The sequence below is a fragment of the Mus caroli genome, unplaced genomic scaffold, assembly GCF_978045245.1.
Source record: "Mus caroli unplaced genomic scaffold, Mus_caroli_1 scaffold_17, whole genome shotgun sequence".
NCBI lineage: Eukaryota > Metazoa > Chordata > Mammalia > Rodentia > Muridae > Mus > Mus caroli.
Genome location: NW_028227272.1, coordinates 29954137 through 29966337, shown reverse-complemented (window position 1 = coordinate 29966337; position 12201 = coordinate 29954137). Strand labels below are relative to the sequence as shown.

Sequence of the window (12201 nt, the reverse complement as noted above, 5' to 3'; positions counted from 1 at the left end):
TAGTGGGACTAGGTCCCCTGGAAAAACAGTCAGTGTTCTTAACTGATGAACCACCTCTCCAGCCCCCGAGATGTTCTCTCTCTCTCTCTCTCTCTCTCTCTCTCTCTCTCTCTCTCTCTCTCTCTCCCTCCCTCCCTCCCTCCCTCCCTCCCTCCCTCCCTCCCTCCCTCCCCTCCCTCCCTCCCTCTCTATCATAGTTAGTTTTTGGTATAACATAACTTGGATTTTTAAGACATCTCTATTAAACACACACTGGTTAGTTGTACACAGCCAAGCTTTCTCTCTAGGTATTAATCATGTACAATTACATTTTACATGCTGATCTCTGTAGGAAAGAACTAGCAATGATAAAATGGTGAAATTTAAATACATACAATTTTTGATGTATCCTGTCTCATGAGTCAAACAAATTCTTTAGGCTGATGAAATGCTTTATAATTTTGAGACTAAAATGCGTATGTGTTAAAGCTTAGTTGTCAGCCGTCTTCTAAGCAGTGACTGGCTCAAGTGGGCTCTAAAGTAATCAATGAATGATACAGACTGACTTACTTCATGGCTATAGGGCCCGTCAGGATCCTGCGCTTGGCTGCAGGAAGACAGCACTGGGCAGCCTCTGAAGAGGGTATCTATTCCCTGAAGCCCTCCTGCCTGCCTCTGTTCCGTGGCTGCTGTGAAGTGAGCTGCCTCCTCTAACATATGCTCCTGTTGCCATGGTACCATGGCTCACCACTGGTCCGTAGCAATGGAGCTCAATGGCTGAAACCTCTGAAACCAGGAGCCTTACTTACTTCTTTTAACTTACTTTCTCTCAAGTATTTAGTCATTGATTAACAACTGACTAATACGAAACCTTGGTGTAGCTATGAAGTACTTTTACAGACTTTATAAAGACCATCATAAGCCTACACAGTGAGGGTTCCCTGGAACCCATATAAAGGTAGAGAACCTCTGAATTCCACATGTCAGAGCACATGTGCACAGATTCGATGGAAAAAATAACTTTTAAGAATGTTCAAAGTGAAAATTATGGGAGTGGCAAATATTTTATGGCTTTCAGGATCTAATCTGCCTCTGAGTTACTAGTTTTATTTCAGTTACTCACAGACAAGTGAGCCACCTGGTTAACTGAGGAGCTCAGCACTACAGGGAAGAGGGAGCACAGAAACAAGGGCGACACGAATGCATGGGTAACTTTCAGTTGGGAAGGCTGTGGTCTAGGCCATTTATGTTCCCCAACTCAAGCTTTAATAGGAGAAAAATACAAAAAAAAAATGAACTCAAATCTTATTAGAAAACTAGCTTCTTTATTGTTGTTGTTTTGCTTTTGTTATTGTTGTTTTCCAAGCCAGAGTTTCTCTGTACAGCCCTGGTTGTCTTGGAACTAGAAATCTACTTGCTCTGCCTCCAAGAGCCACCACCACCTGGCCAGAAAACAAACTTTTGAGAAATTCAACTTAAAGTGCTTAAGGACTGGGGAGAAAGAGAGAGCACAGTCAGCGAAGTGGCTGGCTTGTGCGAGCATGAGGACCTGTGCTTGGGTCTTCAGGACCCACAGACACGCAGCAGACACTGGGGAGGTGGACTCGGGAGGATCTCAGGCTTGCTGGCTGCTCAGGCTAGCTGAGTCGCTGAACTCCAAGTTCAGTGAGAGATCAGTGAGAGTGCAGTGGTCTTGGAGTGCCGTCTCCAAAAGCAAACAAACAAACAAGAGTGAGGCAGAGGAAGACACCTATCGGCAACCTTTGGTGCACATAGAGACAAACACACACGCAGACACACCGAAGTAATGAAAGGAAAATGCTTTTGGAAACGTCAAAATCTCTCTTCCATCCCTGTATTAAGGGAGTGTGTGGTGGCGGCAGCAGCAGTGGTATTGGTGAATGGCAAGACAGACACAGAGCCTACACAGAGAATTTCCTTTAGCTTTCCAGCAGAAGCTGCCTTCGGCAGACTTACCTGTGCAGGGGGCGACTGAAGCGGGTTGTTGTCCAAGGTGATCACCTGGAGGTGCCGGAGGTTCCGGTAACAAACAGGGATCACTGTGATTTTATTGCACGAGAAGTCGAGCCGTATCAAAGGCACCTCTGCCAGCTCTGCATGGAGGTACAGTGGAAGGAACAATCACTGATATTGTGAAATGAGTTTTTACACATGATTCCAGTTAAATGTGGTGAATATGAAAAATCATTTACCTTTATTCTTAGGAACTAACAAAGTATTAAATAAAATCTGATTGCTTAGAGACAGCAATACTACCAAAAACCAAGCAGTTTGACTCTTTCCCTGTTCCCAGGATTACTTAGCTCTCAGAAATTAGATACCATTAAAAATATGTAAATAAGAGGAGGATACTTGGAGTCTTTATAAGCAGCTAAAGTTACACAGAAGATGCCTGTGTCCACAGTTCCAAATCACTCAGATGGGCACTCACAGTCACACCACAGGAACCAGAAAGTTATCCTCTACTGAAATCATCCCGACAGGCTCTGGACGTAGGGAGTGAGGCCATGTCAACAGTTGGAGACGGAGGATGCAAACATAAAGACCTGGCAACTCCACCTTTTCCACCTGCCTGCCTCAGCCCACTCCTGAGGCCAGCAATCAGAAATGCACACAACCGTAAACAAGAGATACCAGACACATGTTTCTTTGAAGAAACTACACAGTCTCATGTAAAAGGTCTTTAGATACCAACATGGCGCTTCCCTCAGTAAAATGCTTAATTAGCCTCTTGCTTAATTACCCTTCAACAAGTTCTGCCCAATGTACTCAAAACTTCTGGGATGCTGTATGCAAATTGTACAGGACCCAGACACTGAGAAGTCTCCGTCAGCATGTAAGACAACAACAGAAAGGAGCTAACCAATAAAAGAAAAAGAAAGAACAAGTGAGTACACAGGAACAGAAGGAAGCTTGAAAAACCATATGATATGCAGTCACTAAAACAGAATTTTTTCTAAAAACTCATACATAGCAAGCATTTTATAATGGTAGAAACTGAAATTCCGAATGCATTTCAGAAATTAAAAAATTCAAGAAATGTTTGAATTATTTTACTCTAGAGTAACACAAAATGGTTCAGAAAGGAATAATAAGAAAAATCAAAGAATCCAAGATTTAGTCACAATATTCAGTTTTAAAAATGAAACACAAAAACCAGAAAAGCAATTATCAAAAAGAGGGAGGAGGGCCAGCAAGATGACTCAGTAAGCAGGCGTGGTGGCACATGGGAGGACTTGGGAACACTTGGGAGGCAGAAGCTGGTGGATCCCTGAGTTTGATACCAGCCCTGTTTACACAGAGAGCTCCAGGACAGCCAGGGCTATACAGGGAGCACAGGGAGACTTGCCTTCTTCAAAGGAAAAAAGGACTCAGTAGATAAAAACTCAGCAGAAAAAAGGTGCTGGCTGCGGAGTCTGAAGGGGTTAACCCTTCTACACGGAAGAAGGAAGACAAAAGTTGTTGTCTGACCACGTACTGCATGGTGGCACATGCACACAGACCCAAATAAGTAAATAAATAAATAAATAAATGTAAGATGGGGGAGAGGCGAAACAATGATGTCAAGACCACAGTCTGAAGAGGCCTCATGTAACCAGCATGCAGAGTTAGCCCACATTACAGTAGTTAGTGAGCAGGAAAAGAGGCAAGCTCTTCAAGTCTTCCATGAAATGGCTGGCCATACTTTCAGCTACCAGGTCTCAACCCCAAGTCAGCTAGGTGCAGCACCTGTGAACACACTCAGGAGGCTAAGGCAGGAGAACCGCCAGAAGCCTGGGCTATTACAGTGTGAGTTCCAGGCTAGCCACAACTATATAGCAAGACTATGCCTCCAGCCCCTCCACATACACACACAAACACTTTCCTTCCCAAACCACCATTTTAAAACAGTCAAGAGATACTAGAGGACATAGCCAACAAACCTAATAAAAGTGCTCCTGCCCACTGAAAACTAAATATTGGAAATGGGGTGGGGGTGGAGATCGCATGAGGAAAAAATATTAACAATTACTCTGAGCTTTTAAATATCTCTCAGTGATATTTACTGAAAATTAATTAAAAATGAGAATGGTTATGGAACAAAAGATACATCACTAACTAAAAATGCAATGTCATAGATTACTAGTTAATGTTCAAATAAACTTCTTGCCATCTCAGGCTAGTTAACACGCTGATTACAAACCATGCAATTAAACATCTAAAACTGTAATTCATATTTAAAACGGTTTATAATAGAGAAAAATTAGATAATTATTACAATGTACTTGTCATCAAAACCTCCATGTTGCCAGGCATGGTGGCACTATCCCAGCACTCAAAAGGCAGAAGCCGGAGTGATATGAAACTGAGGCTAGCCTAGGCTACACTATCAGGGGGAAAAAACCCAAACACACACATACCGAAGCCCAAACTTCAATATTTTCATCAATATTTCACCCTATGCCATGAGCAAGCCTTGAGGATGGTGACTAGGCCCTGATTAAAGGCATGGCCCTAGAGAGAGTGTCAGACCTGGCACTGTAAGTGGGTTGGTGGGTGTAATCCCAGCCACTCAGGAGTTGAGACATGGGACTGAAAATTTCAGGATAGCCAAAGCAAGGTGAACTGTTTCGAATGCAAATAAAATAAGAAAAATTGGGATGGGAGCGCAGCTTAGCAATAGCAACCTGCCTACTGTGCACGAGGCTCCTGCTCAGTTTTCAGTCCCTAGGCTACACTCCACTGAAACTTGAATGTTGGGATCGAGGTAGGAGGGAGGGCGGGGGAGGCAGAGAAATGAAAGTGTGGGATTATTAAGACAATGCTCATCATTCCTGCTTTCCCATCCTGAGTTGATGGTAAATACCAAGAGGCAATGGAGGAAAGGCCTGCAGGCAACTGGGTGGGTGTGAAGGCTACCAGACAAGTTCTGTGACAGCATGGGGGCGCCATCTTGAGTGATGGTGCGTGTACAGAGGGGAACCGAGGAAAGCCTGTTCTAATGTGTCAGACGTAGGTTACAACTAATCATTTCACGCCATCAAACTGGAATAGACGGTTGTTTTGGTTTTTTTTTGGGGGGGGGGTGGTTTAGAGCTTTATTGTAGAAAGGCAGGGAGAAAGGAGAGAAGGTAGAAAGAGGGAGAGGCCGGCCATGGCCACGTGGAGTGGAGAGAAGGGGGAAGGGAAAGAGTGGAGGGCTAGAGGGTAAGGAAGGTGAGGGCTAAAGAGAGACAAACGATTGGATTTTGCAGTAAAAGCAAAAGCATCATTATTTAACATTTATTATAAACTCTGTCACGGCTTATAGAACCTAGAGCTTTGTTATGGAGATGCTGCTGTTGTGTTTCCTTCTTTGTTTACTTCGGGACACGGTCTCTCTAGTGAAGCAGGCCTCATACTCACTCCAGTCCACCCTGCCAGTGCTGAAGTACGGCCTATGCCATCATACAAGACTCTTCCTATTTTTTTTATGGTGATTTTTATTTTGGAAATTTTCTTATATAAACGAACTGTCATGTGCCTGTCACATGCAACCGCAATGATCGGCTCCTGGTGATTCTTACACATGGAAGCTCATTTATGTAAGAAATTTTATATTACTAAACTATATTAATATAGTTTGCATTTAATTAAAATGGTTCTCATTTTCTTTTTGTTGTTTTGTCTTTTTTTTTTTTTTCCAGAGCTGGGGACCGAACCCAAGGCCTTGTGCTTGCTAGGCAAGCGCTCTACCACTGAGCTAAATCACCAACATTTTCAGTCTTTCCTTTGTGAACACTTGATGCATTACAATTTGTCTAATCATCCTGCCACTCAAATCCACATGATGGACAGCCTGTCTTCGCCTGCAGACTCGCTTCGATTGTTACTGTGAACCACCTTCACACGCTTCAGCAGACGGAACGTTTCCAGGGAGGGATAAAATTACGTTCAACTCCAACTCCACCGATCCTACTTAATTTCCACAGCGCATTTATAAAGCGGACTAAGGCATCACACCAGACACCCCTTCATCAAGCACACTACACTTCTCCCCACCGTTGTGCCTGGTTAAATTCACACCGACACTGCCATGAAGGATCAACTGCATAGCTCAGGAGTCAAGAGGATGGAAAATGGAATCACTGAGCAAGGGTTACCAACATTTTTCTCTCAAGGTTTTGTTGTTTTGCCGGTGTTGAGGATTGAACCTCCAGGCTTGACTGCTAGCCAAGCGCTGCACCACTGAAGTACATGGCCTCTCCCTCTTTTGTCTTTGTCTGTCTCCCTCTTGTCTCTCTCTGAAGACAGGCAGGGTCTTGATGTGTTGCCCATGCTGGCTTCAGTCTCATGACTCCCCTCTCTGTAACTCTGACCTTCAGACAGGGTTACGCAGCCGGCCTGTATGGTGATCCTCCTGCCTTGCTTAATAATCTCTTGAGTAGCTGGGATAACAGGCCCATGCCAGGAGCCCAGATCTTCATAGTTTTCTAAAGTGCATGATCGAGTAGATGGTGCTAGCTAAATAAGTCATTAGAGCTTAAGTACTGGCTCTAACTTGTACATAGTCTTGGCTTCTGCCCATCAGTCTGAGAGACCTTTAAAATAAAAAAACAAATACCAACAGAACAATTATTTCATAGTTTCTTACCTTCAGGCAAGCGTAGAAGATGATTTCTTCTTACATTGAAGTCTCTCAAGGCTTCCAGATTACCAATTTGGGAAGGCACAGTTTGAATTTCATTGCAGCTTACATCCTATTTCAAAGAGTACAAAAGCAAGATTATTTTAATCATAAACTTACCTGCTTTAAACTATTACAAAATGAGATTAGATAATTTTCCTGGTATGTGTGCGTGTGTGTGTATGAAATCATCTTGTACCTGAAAATAACTCAGTTTGTACTCTCTTTATTTTAATTTATAGGCTTTTTAATCCATTCTATATATTTTATATAGGCTTATAAACATTTTTTAAATTAAAATTATATGGCTTAAGATATTAGTAGAAAGCCTAGAATACTAGATTAAATAAAAATGTTGGTAAAAGGTAAAGCAGAAAAAGTATATTTTATGTTATACTATTCTAATTAAAATTTTTTTTTTTTTTTTTTTTTTTGAGACTGGGTTCCTCTGTGTAGCCCTGGCTGTCCTGGAACTCACTTTGTAGACCAGGCTGGCCTCGAACTCAGAAATCCACCTGCCTCTGCCTCCCGAGTGCTGGAATTAAAGGCGTGCGCCACCACCGCCCGGCTAAAATTTAAAAAATGATTAAAAATTATTACATAGAAAAGCTGCCATTTTCCAAAGTGCCAGTTAGATTGTTCAAAAATATAAAATTAAAGTATAAGGAATGACTCTATTTTTATCCAACTGCATGTAAAGGGAAATACTAAATCACACACAACTCAAAAGCTATGGAAAAGCAGGCTGGTAGTATCCAGTTAGTCTGAGTCTAATACACAGGGTCCAGAGGCCTGCTGGTAGCTTGCTTAAAAGCTTGATCTCAATGGGCTTGAAAGGGTGACTAGCTACAGCTTCCAAGATGAAAACTGCAAAAATCCCATGGTTCTGAGACGGCCAGAATGATTTATAAGCCATGAGCATGTGCAGCAGAATGGAGCTCGCGCTGTGCATGGATAGTCAGAAGCCCCAGCACACTAGAGAAAGCAAAGAACACTACTTACCAAGCCAGGCTGCTCACCATGCAGCTGCGGCGGCCTCACACAGCCTGAAGGCTTTGATTTCACTTATTATTTATTTGTGGGTGAGAGGAAGTAGGGGGTATTGCTGAGTGATCAGAGGACAGTTTGTGGGTTGGTTCTCTCTACCACCTGGCCTCAGGGTCGTCTGGCTTGGCTGCAAACACTATTAGCTGTTGACCCATCTTGCTGGCCCCAAACATTACTTTATCTTTTTCAAAAGAGAAAAGAATATAATTTTCACCTTTCCTATTCATTAATGACTGAAGTAGGATCAAAGATTGGACTTTGAAGTCCAGTGCTCCAAGCATCAAATTTAAAACGGGCAGTAAAAGAAGTTGAAGAGGCACAGCACGTGGGTGTGTGGCTAGAATTTTAGTACTTGATGTTGTATCTCTCAGAAAACCCCCGTGTCAATAGAAAGACATTTACTCTCACCCAGAAATGGAGGTGGGAAGGAAAGAGAGAAGGATGTGGTAAGAATACCATCAGGGAAGCCAGAGTCTTTAAAGTTCCTTCCTCTGTCAAAAGTCCCCTGAATACTGCGGGCATCAACTAGCACCTTTTCAAGAAAACTAACAGGAGTTTCTCAAATGTGTATCTGTCTGCTGAGAACTTAGGATTCTGTAAGTAGTTACAAAATTTAATTGATTTGATGCTAAAAATTTGGGAAATTAAGGCAGGAAGACTGAGTTCAAGGGCAGGGAAGGCTATAAAGTACATTTTTTTCAAAAAATAAGAATATGGTCAAGCTATATGATGAAAAAATTTAAATAAAATAAATATAATAAATAAAATAAAATGGAAAAATAAAGAAAAGAACTTAGAGTGTAAGTTATACCTACTTCGTGTTAACAAACCAAGTTCTAAAGAATGCCCCCAAAACATACAATTTGGGTTTTATTTCCACAGTCTAGCTAGCACAAAAATAGTAGCCTAAAATCCCAATTCTAGATTTAATGTCTGTGAATTTTTAACATATAACCTGTTATATTTAAAGTCCTCCTACCAAAGTAATCTAATTTGTCTAGCTAGATTTATACTTTTAAAATAAAGATTTATTTTATGTATATGAGTACAATGTAGCTGTCAGACACTCCAGGAAAAGGCATCGGATCCCATTACAGATGGTTGTGAGCCACTATGTGGTTGCTGGGAATTGAACTCAGGACCTTTAAAAGAGCAGGTTAAGAGCAGCTCTTAACCTCTGAGCCATCGCTACAGCCCTGTATCTTTCTTTTTCTGTTTATAACCATCTTTATTAATAAACTGTATTTCTAAATCTCTTATATATTTGGTTGTGAGCCTAGCCTTTAACGGCTGAGCCATCTCTCCAGCCCGTATTTCTAAATCTCAATGGACACAGTTGCATTTGATCATTTCAAGTAATTCAAAACAGACTTTAGTCCAAGGAGGCTGATTTCCAATCCTATGGTGACACAGCCTCTGGCAAATTATGTCATATGAGTTCTAGTTTCCTTAGTTATGAAATGCAGACAATATTAGTCCAGCTTATAACACAATTGTGGGGATATAAACAGTGTAACTCCTAAACTAACTTAAAACAAAGAGTTAAGAGATGGTTTCTTGGGCAGGGAAGTAGTGGGTTAAGCCTAGCACTTGGGAGGCAGAGGAAAGCAGATCTCTGTGAGTTCAAGGCCAGCCTAGTTTACAGAGCAAAGTTTCAGGACAGCAAAAGCTACACAGAACAATCCTGTTTTGAAACAAACAAACAAACAGACATGGTTTCTTGTATATTCACAAGTATACAATAGTAGAAGAAGTTTAATAGTATCTTAGGATATATGTAATAACAAATTATTGTTGGCTACATATTCCAAAGGTATGGCAAGAAAACAAACATACCAAAAAAAAAAAAAAAACAAAACAAAACAAAGAGTAACTTTTGGAATGCCCATTCATTTATGAAGGCTAATAAATATCATAAAAATATTGATATAAAAATTTGAAAACTCAGGCAGGCAGTGGTGGTGCACTTGGGAGGCAGATTTCTGAGTTTGAGGCCAGTCTGGTCCACAGAGTGAGTTTCAGGACAGCCTGGGCTACACAGAAATACCCTATCTCAAAAAAACAAAAAAGAAAAAAAAATTGAAAACTCAATTACATTATTAACTTATATCTCAAAAGTTTAGTAATATAGAAATCATTTAATACTGGATAGAAAATAACCAATGACATTTCCCCATTTTGTGTGATATTAAGACTTGTACATTGAAGTCTTTCTTAATTAAATTGTCAAGCCAACGCTATAAAATTACTTTAAAAACAACCTTAATATTTTATTTTTATTCTATAGAAGACTACAGACATGTTGGACAATTGAAAAATGAAATGTTAACTTACAAGTTCTGTCAAATGTCTGAGATGTCCAATTTCTTCAGGAAGCGAGACCAATTTGTTATTGCTAGCGATTAAGACTTTCAGTGGTAAGTTACACAAGTGGACTGGCAGTGTTGACAGTTGATTCCGACTAAATGAGTAAGTAGAGACAGAGTGGTCAGATGCCACTGAAGAAAAATATCTCCATGTTTCATTTTAGATACAAGACTAGGTCTAACAAAGAATAATAAACAGGACACTAGATTTGAGTTCTCTCAGTTGAATCAATTCCCTGACTAAATTTAGACAGATAACAGGAATCTTTGTTTATAAAAAACCATGAGAACCACATATATAAAATACCCAAGCACATTTCTTTTAGAATAGAAAGAAATTAAGTTTACCATGTAAAATTTTTTATTGATTTTATGTATAGGAGTACACTGCCGCTGTCTTCAGACACCATAAGCGGGCATCGGATCCCATTACAGACGGTTGTGAGTCACCATGTGGGTGCTAGGAATTGAACTAAGAACTCATGGAAGAATAGTCAGTGCTCCTAACTGCTGAGCCATCTCTCCAGCCTTACCATGTAAATTTAACCCCATAATAATTCTTTCAGAGCCATGTCTGCCCATTTTCAAGATCTTTTTTGTTGATTAATATATTTCATGGACCTTTAAAAATTTTATAATCCAATGTAATCTACTGCTATATGTTTATTAAGAAAAATAGTTAACATTTACATAAAATTTCTCTTGTGTTATTTTTAATGAGATTTTAAAAACTGTTAGAACTAAATATAAGGAGTGAATTTTATGTTTTAAGGTTTAATTTTTATTTTTAATTAAGTGTCTACGAGTGTCAGAGTGGGTTTATGGGTGTGAGTGCAGCACCCAAAGCAGCCAGAAGAGGGCATCAAATTCCCCTGGAGCTGCAATTACAGGCAGTTGTGAGCTGTCTGACAGGGAAGCTAGGAACTGGACTCAAGCTCCTTGAAAAAGCAGCATATGCTTTCAACGACGGAGTCATCTCACCAGCCCAGGGATAGATTGTTTTTAAGGTATATAAACTGGGAACCAAAATATTTCCATGGTCCAGTGAGATGGCTCAGTGGGTAAAGGTACTTTCTATATAAATATGGCAACCTGAATTCAATCCCTGGAACCCATACAAAAGTAGAAGTAGAGAACTGAATTCACAAGGTTGTCCTCTGCCTCTGTGCATGCATTACAGCACACACACACACAATAAAAGTAACAATGTAGTGTGTGTGTGTGTGTTGCTGGGGACTGAACCAATGTCTTTTTTTTTTTTTTTTTTTGGTTTTTCGAGACAGGGTCTCTCTGTGTAGTCCTGGCTGTCCTGGAACTCACTCTGTAGACCAGGCTGGCCTCGAACTCAGAAATCCGCCTGCCTCTGCCTCCCGAGTGTTGGGATTAAAAGCATGCGCCACCACTGCCCGGCTGAACCAGTGTCTTGTGCATACCAGGCTAATGCTCCACCAGCTAAGCTGTATCCCAGGCCATCAGACCTAGTATTTACTTGATAAAGTAAATAACTTACAGCTAGTAGAGCCTATTAATTATGCAAAGCTAAAAATAAACAGAGAAACAAGAGAGACTTGGGAGAAAAGTTACTATATCCTAAGAACATATCAGAAACTGTTGATGTGAACAGAGAAGTAACTACAAATATTTTAGTGACTGGAAGGAGAAAATTAAAGGTCATATAAAACCACTTTTTCCAAAAGAATAGCATTCTTACCTAATATTTAGGAATGTCAGAGCTTGTAAGTTTAGAACAGCCTCTGGGATATACCGAATACAATTCTGGTATAGGTTAAGACTTTCCAGAGAAACAAAGTGACATGCTTCCATAGGGATTTCTGAGAGGCGATTTCGTGACAGGTCTGAAAGAAAATATAAAAGCTTAAAACCATCCTTTGAAACTTGTTTTACTGAAGTTAGTATGCTTCATAATTACTTGATTTCTCCAGAATTCCTATTGTGGAAACTGGTTCAATATAAGCACTGAAACATTTATTAACTGGCAGAGTAACCCATTAAACACACACCGTTACACAGCTGCTAGAAAATGTTTCCTTTTCACTTTCCACACACACTAAAAATAAAATTGTTATTCTTTATGAGTTATACACATTCTAAGACACTGGCACTCATTTTATCAAAGCTGCA

General features: G+C 40.4%; 1 protein-coding gene across 9 annotated transcripts in view; it reads right to left on the bottom strand.

The window, feature by feature from the left end:
- Window positions 1-12201, bottom strand: part of Lrch3 (leucine rich repeats and calponin homology domain containing 3) — a 108875-nt gene that overhangs the window by 55017 nt on the left and 41657 nt on the right. For all 9 annotated transcript variants that reach the window (XR_015045695.1, XR_015045697.1, XR_015045696.1 and 6 more), the window contains exons 2-5: window positions 11771-11915; window positions 10028-10154; window positions 6614-6719; window positions 1957-2093 (exon numbers count right to left, since the gene is read on the bottom strand). Coding sequence is in view for 4 of the 9 variants with exons in the window: in XM_085832185.1 (XP_085688311.1) it covers window positions 1957-2093; window positions 6614-6719; window positions 10028-10154; window positions 11771-11915 (515 nt within the window). In the remaining 5 variants the exon portion in view is untranslated. The remainder of the gene's footprint in view (window positions 1-1956; window positions 2094-6613; window positions 6720-10027; window positions 10155-11770; window positions 11916-12201) is intronic.